At 45.7% G+C, this 15857-nt stretch overlaps 1 protein-coding gene across 1 annotated transcript in view; it reads right to left on the bottom strand.

Annotated features, from left to right (window-relative positions):
- Tbx15 (T-box transcription factor 15) overlaps positions 1-15082 on the bottom strand; it is a 100798-nt gene extending 85716 nt beyond the window's left edge. Inside the window, exon 1 of the mRNA XM_034500726.2 lies at positions 14364-15082. Within this exon, the coding sequence (XP_034356617.1) occupies positions 14364-14568 (205 nt within the window). The 5' untranslated portion in view covers positions 14569-15082. The remainder of the gene's footprint in view (positions 1-14363) is intronic.
- Positions 15083-15857: the final 775 nt, after the last annotated feature.

Raw genomic sequence — 15857 nt, 5'->3', positions numbered from 1 at the left:
AAGAATGTATCGAATCCCATACATAGGTTGTCCGAGTGGAGCAGGGCTGGCAGGGAAAAAGCAAAGCTGTAGAACAGAGATGGACTTTTACATCTTGCTCATTTTAGCTTGTAAGGGCTCTTTTTCTATCCTTGGGTGTAGCAGACAGGAATGTAACAGACTGTACAATTAAACAGCCAAGAACTGCATTAAGGGCATATGTGTATATATGTGGAAACCAGGGAGGTAAATGGGTGTAGATTTTCTCCAAATCCCTGTTGGAGACATCTGGCTCTCTAAGACAGGAAGGTTACACAGAGTGGGAGGGAAAGGGATGGAGAGACAGTGAACAGGTGGACAAAAGAAAGAGTAGAACGTAAAGAAGCTCTCTGACAGTTCCTTGTGTCTGACTGGATACTGGCATCTCATCCAGTGACAGCAGGAGAGGAGAAACGGACCCCTGAATGTAGGTGTTTATCTGGATGACAGATTCCTGAGAGTAACAGAGCTCATAGCAAACAAGGCTGCTCCAAATAGAGCTATTACAAACAAACGAACCAGAGCAGCCACTGAGAGGTTAACGGTAAAGCCGACTGGAAGAGTGGGTGTACTCGCAGTGGGTCCTCAAGGCAGTTTCCTAATCCTCCGGCATTAAAAGGAAGCCACTGTGGAAATCAGAATCTCTTCCTTTGTAAATTCAATCCATGGCAAAGGGATTTCAGCTGTGATTGCTGACTTTGAGAAAATCAGCAGTACTTAGGAGCGCGGGAACTGCCTGTCGCTGCAACTGATACTTTCCTAAGCTGTTCCATTTTGAATCAATTACCAATGAGACTCCATCTACCCCTTCTTGAGTGGAGAAGGGGAATGGGTAAAACAGAGCAGTTAGTTGTCCTGAATCTCACTGCAGAAGGGGATTTAGGATGAGAAGGCTTTAGGTCGAATTCAATATGTAGCCACTACCCTTCAGACTTGAGATGTCTGTTCTTTACAGAAAACAAAACAAACAAGCAAACAAACAAACAAAAACAGAGTGCAGTGGGAAGGCTGAACTATTCTAAAAGTCTTGGGTTAGAAATCCCATTGACTCTGCTGTCACTGGAACCCTCTACAGTGGGTGCCATTGAAGCCATCTGAAGATAAGAGGGACTAACAACAAAGCGGCAGAGACCTAAAAATATAAACAAGCTTTTTACTGTGATTAATGACCAGTTTGGGGTATAGCAGGCAGCAAGCTCAAAATGTTCTCTTTAAAGCAGTTAAAAACCATCTCAGCTGGACTGTGGTGGCAAATGCCTTTAATCTCAGCACTAGGGAGGTAAAGGAAAGAGGATCTCTGTGAGTTCAAGGCCAGTCTGGTCTACAGAGAGTTCCAGGACAAGCAGGACTATACAGAGAAACCCTGTTTCAGAAAACAAAAACCAAACAAAATGAAGTTTCCTGAGGAAACAGTAGAGAGTTACTATGGATACTGGCAGCAGACACAGCTGAGGACCAGACTCCAGCCAGCTGAGTTAGAGCAAACTGGAGTTGTATGGCTGTATGTAGAGTCTCTTGAACCTCAATTTCCTGGTCTGCACAATGGAGAAACAATAATTTTTCTCTGAGGACTAGCTGGTTAAGTGTAATAAGAGAACAGTTAAGGGCCCTGGATAGGTGGTTCAGTGGTTAGGAACACTTGCTGCTCTTTCAGAGGACAGAAGTTCCATTCACACACACACACACACACACACACACACACACACACACACACACACACACACACACACACGAGGCCACTTACAACCCCTTGTAACTCCAGTTCCAGGGAATCTGACATTCTTCTGGCCTCTGAGGGCACCTTCACATCACACACACACACACACACACACACATACATTTAAAAAAATATTTTTTAAAAGATGAAAAGATGAACAGCTACCTAGCTTGCAAAAGCTTTCAAAGATGGAGGCCTGACTTGCTACAGGAATGGAGAAATCCCTTTTCTATAGGGTCAAGGCCTGAGAGTTTATTCTGAAAGATCCTAGGCTGCCTGAAAGAAATTCAGAAAGGCATCACTTCTCTGGTTCTCTCCCTGGAAGAAGTCACCTTTTCCCCTCTACCACCAGGGAACAATCCGAAGAAGGTATAAAATACAGCCTCAAAACAAGCATTTGTATTTATTTCTATAATGAAGTGAGTAATTTACCTTCATCTATTACAGCATGAGGATTCTTTTTTCTACACCATTTTAAGGATTTTTTTTTTTTTTGTGGTCTATTCTCTTGATGCACTCTAAAGGTGCAGTGGAGTCTCAAAATATTTATAATTTGCATTTCATTAATAGGTGAAAATGTTGAATGCTTTTAAAAACTAAAAAACAAACAACAAAAAAAAAAAGAGAGAAAACGATTAATTTCTACCATCTGAAAGCATGAAAAATGGGTGCACCAAGGCAGTCAAATGCAGGTTCTAGTCCTATCTGGCCCAGATTGCTTCTCTCTTAAGAGTCTCAAGCTCCTTCCCCCTCACTTTCAGGTGTTCCTTTAAGTCAGTCTCTTGGTGCTGGAGAGGTGGTGGCTCAGCATTTAAAAGCACTGGCTACCCTCCCAGAGGACTAGGGTTAGAATCCCAACACTCACAAGATGGCTCACACTGTAAGTCTGGTCCCAGGTGATCCAGTGGTCCCTTCTGGCCTCCACTTGGCACTGCACACATGTGGTGCACAGACATACATGCACTCGTACACATTTAAAAAAAAAAAAAAGTGAACCTTTAAGTTATCCCCTAAACTCACCCCTTAATTCCTTCCTAACCTCCTCCTCCTTCTCTGCCTCTCATCTTTTCTCTTCTCTCCGTCTCATCTCTCTCACAGACATGAGTGCACACACACAGAACCACACACATACACACACACAAACACAGATACACACAAAGACACAACACACTCATGCATACGAACACAGACACACTCACAAACACAGACACACAGACAGAAACACACACACACACTTGTAGCTCTAATCTCTTAACCAAACAGTACAGTAGTCCAGAATTACTGTGCCCTCAACTAATTATTGTAATCCTGGAGTTCTGTGTGAATACTGCTTTCAGAGAAAGAGTCAATCTTCCTATTTCCTATTGGCAAGTCCTCTGAGGACTCTGGGTTGCAGGTAGAAATTACCAGAGAACTCTAGTGTTCTGCTTTCCTCCCTCCAGACATCCTACTCATTCCCCTCAGAGCTAAATTCTTAGGAGAGTTGTTTAATCTGAATGGTGCAGCCCTACTTCCACCTACCACATGGCAGCCATGGGCCTCCATCCCTGGACACCCAACTTTCTCCCTTTGAGCTCATCATGTTTTGGCTTTTTGTCTCAGTGGAATATTGAGTTGCAACAGCTCTTGGTTCTACTTAAGTTTATTTACCACACATACTCAGACTCTGTACTGCTTCTACTTGGGGGACTATAAAAGGGGTGAGGAGCCAACTCCTAGAGACACACAGGCTGCTCATAGATTACAATTTTCAGCCATTGCATACTCATGCTAATCACGAAAGTCACCAATCATTGTCAACTCGTGTGGAAGGAATGTCAAACATCGAGCTAAATCTTTTCTTCCTGTGTGTGCACTATCTCAGCTGATCCTAGTAACAAGCGCTGGTAATAAATGAACGCACTTATTCCACAGAGGCAAATGTGTATTAAAGGACAATAGGTTGCCAGAGATCATACAGTTAGGAAGTGCTAGAACAAGAGCTCTGAAGCAAGCAATGTGACCCCAAGAATGTGCACTTTGAAGTAGGATCCTATGCTGCATTCATTGCACCAAACAGAAATAAAAACACAAGGCTAGAGAGATGGCTCAATGGTTAGGAGCACTGACTGCTCTTCCAGAGATTTTGAATTTAATTCAAAACCATATGGTGGCTCACAAACAGCTATAATGAGATCCTATGCCCTTTAGCATGCAGATAGAGCATTCATACACGTAAGATATAGAAATAAATAGTTTTCTTTTGTTTTTGTTTTTCTAAACAGGATTTCTCTGCATTGCCATGGCTGTTCTAGAACTCACTGTGTGGACCAGGCTGGTCTTAAACTCAGAGATCTGCCTGCCTCTGCCTCCCTAGTGCTGGGACTAAAGGTGTATCTGACAAAATTTTTAAAAAGAAGGAAGGAATAACATAATAAGAGTAACTCTGTTTTCACACGTGTACTTGCTTCATGCAAATAATTAGAAATATGTCTGTCAGTGTGCGTATATGTATACTTTACATATCGACACAATGGCTGATACAGTTACATATCCAAAGAATGTTGCTATTTGTTATCATTTGTATTGGGCTATGATTGTCATTGCATTTTTGTTGCTCACTAAATGCTAAACTCTCAAAACAAACAAACAAACAAACCAAGAGAACAAGGTTCTTCTACAGCAACCTCCAGAGTAATAGTGAGTCAAGAGAAAGTAGTAAAAGTTGCATATCCCAGGCTTGCAGAACTCCGAATAGGGTCTGCACAAACCAAGGTCATAAATAGGGGGTGGGAAGCCAGCACTGGGGTAAGTAAAGTCTCTAAGAAAGCAAGACCTCACAAGACAGGAATAAGAGAAACACTACTAGGTGTGTGCACGGCCCTGGTTTTTGCCTCTGACCCTGCCCTCAAGTTCAGCTGCTATGAATAGAGGTCTTGAATGCTAAGCTGCCTTCTGATCTGTCTTGTTGACAAGCCTTTTGCCTGTTACTAAGTCATCCTTTTAGCATTCGCATGTCCTTGCCAGATCAAGGTCTCGGCTTAGCAGGCTAGACATGGAAAATAGTTCCTGGTGCTTCCCATCAGGTTCATCCGGTGATCGAGAGCAAGCGGTTTCCCCCCCAGTTCAGTTCACCAGTGATACATTACTTTGGTCAGTCTTTATTTTTCAGATGCTTGATTTTCTTGATTATTTCTGGGAATTGAACAGAACATGGTCAAAGGATAAATCATTTGCACTTCTTTCAGTTCACTGGTACCCAGAGCTCTTGTTGGCCTTTTTCATTTAGGCATCAAACATGTAGAACTGAAATCACTGCTCTCTGATTTCTGAACATGTGATATTAATATAATATAATTTCAAAAGCTCCATGAAAGCACCTAATTTTAGCTCTAATTTTTTTTTGACCTTAGATTGGTATTACTGCAACGTTCCACAAGTGCAGTAAAATTTCCCTCATTCCACTGGTGTAAAAGGGTGGGTCAAGTATTGGCCAAGGTGCATTCAGAGAAAGTGTTAATACGCTTAAAACAAAAGCTCACAGGGGCAGTGGAATCTTGTGGCTAAACAGGCTTCATGTTTCATTTGCAACTGGCTCTCTCATCTCACAAGCCAGAAATTGAGGCCTCACTAGCTGCTATGAAACAATTTTAAAACTTTCTTTCAACATTAATATGTCTGCTTTTATATCCCTGTTTCAATGTTAATACCAAAGCCAGCAGTAGAATTTAAGCTTCCTGCTTTAAGTGAGTCCTTCCCTCTTCCTACCATATTACAGGGACATAGAATAGAATGTGGAGATAGGGTGTGGAAGTCTTTGTTGTAAGGCCTTGGAGAAGAATCACAGACAGCATCCTTACTCTGGTTTCTGAATCTACTTGTCCTTTTGGATTGGAGCTACATTACTCTGTCATTGTCTCTATGCACCTACATTTTAAACTAAACAGTTTTCTTTTTTCCTTCTACTAAATGGTGTATAGATAAGTATTTCTGCTCTATGCTAGTAACAGCCGTGACAATGACAAATCAAATGACTGATTAAGCTTCTGAACTGAAAAATCTTGAATTCAGGGAAAGCTTGCTGTGGACACAGCCACTGACTCAAAATGCTTTGCCCCATCCCACTGAGACCACCAGTTGTAGGTTTTTGTTTTTGTTGTTTTTTTGTAATTGTTATTGTTATTGTTTTGTTTTGTTTTAACACTCCAGCTACCTAACTCCAGACTTAGGTCCAGGTCATTCCAGTATGGCACAGTGGGTGGCCTGAGGCAGGATTTCCCTGTGCCCACTAAAGCTGAACTCACCAAAGTGGCCTTCCTGCTGAATTTGGTGATTTCTACTAGTCCATCCCCAGCCTACTTTGAAAAGTTGAGTGGGTTCCCTTTTAAGAAAGTCACTACTTGTCTGATCACAGTCTCCCAGGGGACAGCTGAAGGACAGTCTCTGTCCCCAGAGGACAACACAGAGTTCTGAAAGGACTCTCTCTACCTTAGGCAAGGTAACCAACAGTATGATTTTCTTTCTTTTTAACTGACTGGCTACAATATTTACTGACCCTAGAATTACCCATTTGGAAATGGTTAAGGATTAAAAGTTTTGTAGGCCCAGGGATTCTTGCTTTCTAATTGCTAATGTTTGAAGTCAGTTTGATTCCTCGGAAATTTGTTCAGCCTGATGAAAGCAAAACCCAAACTCCCCTCAGGGCTCGAGGTGTAAGATCTTTGGGTTCCGTTGTTTTTCTTTCCTTGTTTGGGGCGAGTCTGATTGTTTTGAGGATGGCTTCTCCCAGGACTTCCCCAGTTAGCCAGGAGCCCTCTCATTAGAGCGGCAACAAGCAAAGCCCAAAGCCCAAAGCCCAAAGCCCAAAGCCCAAAGCCCAAAGCCCAAAGCCCAAAGCCCAAAGCCCAAAGCCCAAAGCCCAAAGCCCAAAGCCCAAAGCCCATTGCAGAGATTTGAAACTCCGGGGGGGAAAAAAAAAAAAAAAAAAAAAAAAAAAAAAAAAAAAAAAAAAAAAACTCAGCTTCTCCCGTCCCTGGGTGCCTGCAGTCCCGGCCCCACTGGCCAGCTTCCGTGCTCCACAACAGAGCTGAGCCCAAAGTTGTTCAGGGGACACCGCGATTTCCACCTTTCTGCATTGCGGAGGCGCAAACAACTGGTCCAGTGCGACCAATGCGACCAATGCGACCAATGCGACTACTGCACACTTGGGAAGATCATCCGAATTTCCCCAGTTAAGGGTACGCAGGGGAGGATCCAATCTAGTTCCTTTCCTGGTGAAATGTCAGATGAAATTTCTTGAGTGAAAAAGCTATGCCCGCGAAAACGTTTTCCGGGCGAAAACAGGGCAGCCGACGTGAGGCTCTAGGAGCAGAGAGCAAGGTTAACTGTCTCCGGATCCTTACCCTTATGCTAGGGGAGACAAGGAACATCAGAGAAGCCCGCCGATGCTGGATTTAGGGAATCTGTTCTGCCTAGTTAGAAATACACAAAAGTTCCCAGGCTCCCACTAAAGGTATAAGGATCTCTAATAAAAGGGAACATGAGTATGTCTTCTGGTTTTTGTTTCTTTCTTTCTTTTTGTGTTTGTTTTTTTGTTTGTTTTATTAAGACACTTTGTAGCTTTGGCTGGCCGAACTCTTTAGAAAGCATGCTGGTCTTGAACTCACAGAAGTCCAACTGCCTCTACCTACTGATTACTGGGACTAAAGGTGCGAGCCTTCACACCCACCCGTATCTCTGAGAATTCGTTTGCTTGTTGGTTTTCTTTAGGTCTCATCCTATAAAGCATGCAGCAGTTTTCTGCACGCATATCATTTAAGCTTTGACAACTATGGCCGGGGGGAGGGGGGGGAGAAAGGAAAGAAATAGACTACGACTAGGTGATACATTTCTACATTATTTTTTATGTTCCTAAATTAATCTTTTCCGATTTGCAATGCTAATCTCAACTCTATAATATATAATTATTATCCAAATTTCTCCTTTCACTTACTTCCTGGGGGAGACATGAAATTACTCCCTAGAATTGAAAGTGACATTCTGTCCATACAAACTAAAAGTGGCATTATTCACAAAATTTAATAACTGATTAAGGGAGAAAACTTGCTGTCAGTGTCTTGTGTTGTTTTGAATCACATTTGCACAATTCCATTTGCTGATATTTCTCTTAGAATTTGTTCAAAATTGCTGGGTGGGTCTAAGAGATAAAGTGAAAACACTTGGTATCTAGAAGTCTCAAATCTTAAATTCTATAGAATTTAAAGTACACATAAAAACTCACAAGCCTGATTGTGATTGTGGGTGATTGTGGCCCATACCTTTAGTTCCAGCACTCGAGAAGCAGAGGCAGGCAGATTTTTGAGATTGAGGCCAGCCTGGTCTACAAAGCAAGTTCTAGGACAGCCAGGGCTACATAAAGAAATTCTGTCTTGAAACACACACACACACACACACACACACACACACACACACCTCACAAAGCTTTGCCTTTCCTAATGTTGTGTGTTCCTAATTTGCTAAACTGGCTACACCCTACCAACAAGGAGGTTGGGGGAGGCGGGGTGCGGGGAAAACAGCAATTTCTTTAGGAAATTGTTCTGAGGGTTTTTTTGGATATAGTGTTCACACATCCCTGTGGTGTTCACATGCACAAATGTGTCCTTTTTTTTTTTACACCTTTGTAATGGGCAAAGCTGGATACTAGTTTGTTTGTTCATTTGTTTTAAATACAGAGTCCATGTAGAGACTGCCTGTTTCACTTCTTATAGGAAAAGCTCCTTAGCAGTTTGTAGGAAACAAAACACCCAACCTCTAAGCGATGCCATTAATGGGGCTGAATACATGTTGATTAATCCTCTCCAGTTGCTTAAGCTCCCCACATCTTCCATTTCACAGCAGGTCCTCCCGACCAAGTCTCATTTTTCCACCCGGACACTTAGAGCAAGGGCCTCACTTAAATTAAGTAATGATTATCCTTCCCACCAAAGAAGTGTAAACAGACCTGATTTATAAATTTGTTAATTGCTGTTCCCAGTGCAGACCCAGGGAGTATCTCAATCACATGCATATAAAATTCCAGGCTTACTAAAAACCAGAAAAGTCAAAGTCAGAATGAACCCCATGCATGGGAGAGGACAGTCAACAGTCCCCTGTTCGTCCCTTGTCAGAAAAAAAAAAAAAATCCAAAAAGTCAAAACATGAGCCTTAGATAAGAGTGTGGTTTCAATAATGTCTATTCAACTGGTCTGGCTTTAGAGAGAAAAAAGGAACCAGCTATACTTCCAGGATGTTCAGCTAGATTTCTGATTTCCAGGATGGAGAAAAGAAAGTGGCATTCCAATCTGCTCTTTGGCCCTGCGGAATTTGCACCGCTCAACCCTCCCTTGCCCCCCACCCCACACGCACACACTTTTTCTACTCTGGGACCACACCACCACACTGAAAGGAATTTATACACACATTTTTTAAGAGTAACTATATTTGTCCTAAGTATAAGAACAGAGTTCCACTGGGGTCCATGATTAAAATCTCCAAAGAATTTGACTCTCATATTAATATTGTGATTTTTTTTTCTAACAGTCTTGCTGCAATGGACCTGGAATAGTCCGCTTTCTAATGAAAGCAATGAATACCATAGGGTAGGTGTGAGTAAACAACATTTAAGTCTTCTGGACTGGGCTGCATTTGACTTTCTCTCTGCATTTGTCTAGTTCCATAGGAGCGATTAAAGATGAAGAAGCATGCACTTCCATTAGGGCTGTGCCCACATGGGGAAAAAAAAAAACTGTACAGAGAAGCAGGGAACACACATTACTATCCTGGTTTTTTGTTGGGTTGATCTTCAGGTTAGGGACTCCAGACCATTCTTCACTCATACCACACAGACTAAAAATATTTTGCATTAACAATTAATTGTCTTTCAAAATTAAAATGTTACAGCTCAGGGATAATTGATATGAGGGTGCAGTTAGTTTCTGTTTGAATTCGGTTCCAGGAAATTTAATTCTTTCTCTCTGCACAAACATCATCTTAAGAACTCTGGGAAGTTCATCTACAAAATCAGTAGATGCAAAGTGGCCAGATCGCAGCGCAAAAAACATCGTTCACCGACTAATGGAAGAAATCCGGAGATGGAGAATCCAAGGGAAAAACGAAATGAGAATTTCGAGCCCCCTAGATTGCGAGCAGATTTGCATAGGGAAGCCTTTGTTGGATGTGGGGGTGGGGTTCAAGAGAGGAATCTGAGATCCCGAGGACTGTAGACTAGAGGTGTAGGGGTGACTCGAACCTTAGCGAATGTATTGCGCAGACCTGTTTGTTAGCCCTGAGCCTAGTGTGCTGAAGCTTGAGGTTGGGTTAACTACCAAGAAGTAAACCGCACAAGGTCCACTTGACTGCCCCTCACAGGAAACCCCGGCCATCTAAGTTTTCCTCACTCCCTGGCCTCGCAGCCGCCTAGCAGTTCGCTATTGTTATTTCTGTGAGGTGAACTGAGTTAGGACTACTCTCCTTTTCAAACACTGCTTTCCACCACCACTGGGATTTTACATAGTCTCCACAACCAATTCCTACCGCTTTGCCGCAGATAATAGGACCCGTTCTCTAAGTCCCGCGTATTCACAGACGTCTGCCTTAGATACTGACTCTTGTTTGAAAAGATACCTTGGCCCTCATTTTCCAGTAAATGGTTGAATGTCTGGCTGGACCATCCACTCCAACCAAAAAACAAATTCGACCCTTACCTCCTCCTCTGCTTCTTCTTCACACAAGACCACTTACCAAAAAGGTGGCCTCTGAGGAAGGCCGTTTTGAAAGCAAACTTCCAAGTCCCACTTAATAATCCCTTCTCTGGTGCCGCGTGCAACCTGGACGCCCGCTTATATGTCAGGGGTAGTGCACACAGTACAGAGAAATAACAGTCCTGTGCGCAGGCCTCTAACCCAGGCAGACCCTCGACAGCTGCTTAGTGTTCTGCACACCTTACCCTGGCCATCTGAACTCAGTACTTGACATTAGTATTCTTTCCACCGACATCCAACTCATCTCTCTGTATTCGTTTCTTAAACGCTAGCTCGATATCACTTGCTCTCTTTCACCCCGTTTCCCTATTGGGAGTGTGGTGGGTATACTGTCAGGATTAGAATCTCAGTTTTGCTCTGAGCGAACAAGCAATACACGATATAAGATTAGTTAATCTGACCAATTGGTCTCGGTGGTAACTAGAAACAAAGTGCTTTGGGGCTGCTGAAGTTTCTGCTTGGGCAAAAGTTTCTCCTGTCTGGTTTCACGAGGGTTTGCGCCCGTGGATGCAAACGAAAACGTTAAGAAATGCTTCTTAGCCCAAGTGTGCTTCAGTGTGCCTGCCTGTACCTGCCCACCCGCGACCGATGCCACCTCCCTAGGCCGGTGGAACCCTGCCTGGGCTGGCTGAAAGGCCTTCGGCCTGCAGGCTGGAAAGGGAGAAATCCCTCCCCAGAAGGTTTGAATTATTTCGCTCCGCAGGAGACCGGGCCTTGGCCACACTTCGCTGAAGATTCGAGTGAGAAATGTCCAAAACAGAGATGGTGCAAGGAAGCCCAGTGGAGCATCGGATGGGTCCGAGCGCAGAGGGCGCCGCCGCGCGCTCAGAATATATTTTCAAGGCCGCAGCCGCAGCAGCTGCTCCGCCAATCCTGGGTGAAAAGTTTCTTCAGCTGAGCTTAGTCAGCGGCCAGGGCCTTGAGACTCTCTCCTGCTGGTGGCTTCTAAGTCCTAGAGACTTCTCCGAAAGACAGGGAAGGAGTACCAGAGCGAGTGCCATTGGGAGACTAGGGCAGGAGTCTGTACGGAAGTCCGGCAGGCCTTGAGATTTGGGAGGCCACAAGGCTTCCATGGAAGTTTTTTTAAGTAGTACTGTGTCCTATGACCAGTGAGTAGCCTCCAGAGTGGAGGTCTTGACTGGCTGCCGCCCCCACACACACCCCACCCCACCCCCACCCCCGACCCACTGCTACAGGTTGGCGCCCCAGGCTTCGGGTGCTCAGGCACCAACTAAAGTCAGCTTTGTCCAGACCCGGAAAGAAAATAGGGTCTTGAAAAAGCAAAGTGCCGGCCCGAATGTCTGAATTAAAAAGTTTGCTTTGCTGTGCAACTTTACACTTTGGGCTCTGGGTTGTCTTACGGACTTGTTGGTTTCAGGCTCAGGTAGGGCCGACTGAAATAGTTGAATGGTCAAAGGAAAGATGGTGAGAACGACAAATACAGCTACTTTGGCCCGTTGAGTATTTAATCTTGCCCCAGGCCCCAGGAAGTTTTGGTTTTATTTTGTATTTATTTTCTCTCTTTGCCTAAGACCTACACAAAGTTGCTCCCAACCTAATAGAAGATAAATCGTGAAACCCAATAAGAGAAAGGTACTGCCCTGGACAGGATAGGTCAACCATCTAAACGATTCCTCCATATATGCCTCTAAACGTGGCCTTGTGTGGGGATGGGGGCACTATACTAGAGGAGGGAGAAAAGCTACATGGGCCCCAATTTCTGCTCACAAATTGTGCAGTTGGGTCCAGAATGGCCAGCTATGACACCAGGGTTCGGCCTGTCCCCACACCAAGTTCTCCCAACCCCCGCTTTTTTTTCCCCTGAAGGATAATTTCTCATTACAAGTCCAGAGCAGAAGACAGACTTTAGGTCGTTGCCAGCTCCCCAACCTGAGGGTCCCATCTGTCCAAGGCCCTGCTGGGTTACCTAGTGTTCTCAGCTTTGAATTCCTTCTTCTGAAACCTTGCTCATTAATTCGTTTCGTTGTTTTCTAGCTCCAGTGTACCCCTTGCCTTTTTAAACAGGCCACCAAATAATGGAACAGAGCAACTGAACTGTGTCTCACGTAGGGTCAGCTCTATGTTCACCGCATCTGTGTCCGGCCGAGACTGGGGCTATTAACCAAAATTCCCGAGACTGGCGCTCCACATTCATGTCTCTGGAATATTCTCTTTTCCAGCTCCTCTCTCTTTGCTTCCCTCACTTATGGCTGAGAAAGACAGGAGAGAGCTGTGAACTACTGCACGCTTTCCACCCACATGTTGGCCCTTTTGAGCTTAAGACACCGGACACACTCCCAGCAATTTAGACTCTCCCCCCGGAGAAAAGCACCCTTGACAAGACATCAGTCTTGCTAAGTCGAATAATTTTTCCCTGCTCCACTGTCAGGAAAATAAAATAACAGAGATTCCCAAATCGAACATTGCCATAAGGCCTGCAAGATATTCCACTAACTGTACAAATCCTTACTGAAATTCTGACAACAAAAAAATTAGGTGAGGGAATGGGCTCTGGTAGAAAAAAAGGACACACATTCGCTATCGATTCCTTCCTGGATTGCCCACACAACAGTCCGAGTGGACCTGCCCTTGCTCCCAAACAGAGAATGTCAGTCGTGGATGGATGAAATAAATCTCCTTTTAATTTTCTTTTCATCGACTAATAAAAATAATTCCCCAGCACTAAACCCAAATTCCGTAACGGGCCGCAAGAACACAGAGAATTCATGAAACTCTGTCTCTGCAGGTCTCTGGCTAATCGAGTTATTATTAGCCTCGGGAGCGTGGAAACTGAACTGTCACTGCTGAAAGAGAAAATGTAAGCGACAGCTGTCCCTCTTCGGGCTTTGGCTAGCTTTCAGGCCAGGATCCCCAAGCTCCCGAGCCTACTGCTGCTCCCATTCCTGTGTGGGCGGCTGCCCGACTCTTCTCCCCTCCCCCAAGCCAAAGGACCCTGCGTCTAGTCCTGGACCCTAGCTGGTCCGCAGGGGCACCTTCTGCAGGGTTTTAGAAATCTGGGCTGAAAAAACCTATTTGCTGAAAATACTCTGAAGCCGCTAAACCAAGTTATGAGTGTTGTGTTTGTGTGCGTGCTTACAGGATTTTGACAACAGCTGTTCCCCCGGGCTGTTTTGCACTGTTGAAATCTTGGCACCTAATACAATATGTGAAGCTGTTTTTTCCCTCCTAGGGTTCTGTTAAAACACACACATTGACATACGCCTTGAATTTTAAGAGTTCTGTGCATATTGTGTACAATATGGATAGAGCCAAAAAAAATTAGTTGAAACGTGCACCCATCCAAATACCGAGATGTGGGCACGGATCAAAGACCTAGGTCTCAGGATACAGTGTCTCTATGTCTCCAGTGAGGTAGACTTAGTTAGATTCCACCATCTAAAGCCTAGTTGGGAGAGAAACTAAAAGAAAAAACCGGAACATTTCCCCATGGCTGCCGTTTGGGCTTCGCCGGGCAGCGCTCCTGAGCTCTCAGAAGCAAGTCTCAAATCCACTGGGCTCTTTCTCTAGTGTCTTTGACTAAGCTCTTCCGAACTCAGCGACCCGCAGCCCTTCAGAGTTAGCGCCTCACAGTGCGGCTTGATCTCTGCCACAAGAGAAGAGGATGGACGCAAGTAGGCCTTGAAATTGGCGATTAAAATGCAAGGCTCGGGCCAGGCCCCCAAATTGGTTCCGGCGAATTTAGGGAGGCTCAAAGCATTTAATGCCAAGAAAAAGGAACCCACGTCGGAGCGAGGCAAGGAGTCAGCAGGCAGGGCCTCCCTCCACTCGCGGGAATACCGCTTGGTGTTCCTCCTCCACCCGCCTCCCGTCGTCCGATCCGACCCACTCACCCGGGTGGGGCTCCAGGCCGTGTGGCGCCGGGTCTTCTGTGTCTCCGAGTGGGCCTGCGGGACTCAGCGCCTCCATGGACAGGTCCAGCCCTTTCTCCTCCCAGTCTCGCAGTTTCCGCTTTTTATTTGAGCCGATCAAGGCTTCAACGGAGAAGGCATGTGCTCGGGAGCTCAGGGCGACTGCAGATCTTCTCCTTTCACTCATTTTAGCCGCCCGCACCCGGGTCTCCTCTCGCCTGCGCTACTGAGCTGGCAGCCCCGCGGCCGCACGCTCCGAGCGCCCGCCGACCCGGCCCTGGAGAGGCGGCGGCGCCGCGGCCGAAACTGGGGCGGCGGCTCCGCGGGTGATCTGCGCCCTCCCTCCGTGTCCTCCCCCGCCCTCGACCGCCGGATCAGACCGGTGCCCCCAGCTGCCCCAGCCTCTAGGAACGAGCGCGGGGAACGCAGCCCGCCCGCTGCATGAGCGCTGAGTCCAGCTCCCCACCCACCCGGGGCAGGCGCTCACAAACTCTGCCGACTGAACTTCATCTTTTCTTTTTTTCTTTTCTTTTCTTTCTCTCTCTCTCTTTTTTTAATTCACTCCCCCTCTCTCCTCCCTCTTCCTTTTTCTCCTCCCTCTCCCCCTTCCCCTCTCGGTCTTCCCGTCCTTCCCTGATCCAAACTTCTGGGAAACTTTTCCCCCCTGAATTCCTCCCTTCCCGAGGAACAGGGGGTAGGCAGTGAGCTCCTGTCCGAGGGGTGAGGGAGAAGGGAGGGGGAGCAGAAAAAGGCAGAGGGGAGGAAAGCCAGCCCCCAACCAATGGCAAGAAAGGAACAAGAGAAAGCCCGAGAGCTCAGGCCAATCGGGAGAAGGGAGAGACTGAGGCTCGGGCCAAGGCTGTGTGCTGGCCATCCCCAGGATGCTTCTCTGCCAGCTTTAACCCCTGGCTTCCCGGCGCCCCGACTTGTTTCTCTGGAGGAGGAGGGCAGTCAGGACAGCTCAAAGTCAAATTCTGATCTTCGCCCTTATAGACGCTACAAGTCCAAATACAAATCCGCGTGTTTTCCTTCCAAACTCTCAGGAACTATTAGACCTGGCTACCCGTAGTCAATTCAGAAGCAGATCTGGGAAGTTAATGCTGTGACAAAATACTAACCTATCCCCCTCCTCAAAAAAAAAAAAAAAAAAAAAAAAAAAAGGCAGAAGATATTTTTGATAGTGTTTGATAGTGTCACTCATGCCCCCAGGGGTTTTGAGATCTGCCCAAATTTCTCTCCACAGGTTTCTACTGTGTTCCAGATCAATAGTTTTCTAAGCAGGGATGGTTAAGGCAAAACGAAACAAGCAAAAATGTCCTGTTGCCATCCGGTCTTATAACTGAACATTTCAAGACGTCACCCTCCTTGTTCTACCTGATGGAGGGAGGAGACAGGCCCGCTGAGCTGAGCGCTGAGAGACCAGCATGGGCCGCTTAGCTTGTCGCGGGTTCTACAAACCTACCCTGCTGGACTGGG

This window comes from Arvicanthis niloticus, chromosome 4 (genome assembly GCF_011762505.2).
Source record: "Arvicanthis niloticus isolate mArvNil1 chromosome 4, mArvNil1.pat.X, whole genome shotgun sequence".
In the NCBI taxonomy this organism is placed as follows: domain Eukaryota; kingdom Metazoa; phylum Chordata; class Mammalia; order Rodentia; family Muridae; genus Arvicanthis; species Arvicanthis niloticus.
The sequence above is the reverse complement of the archived record's forward strand: the minus strand, read 5'-3'. Positions and strand labels throughout refer to the sequence as shown.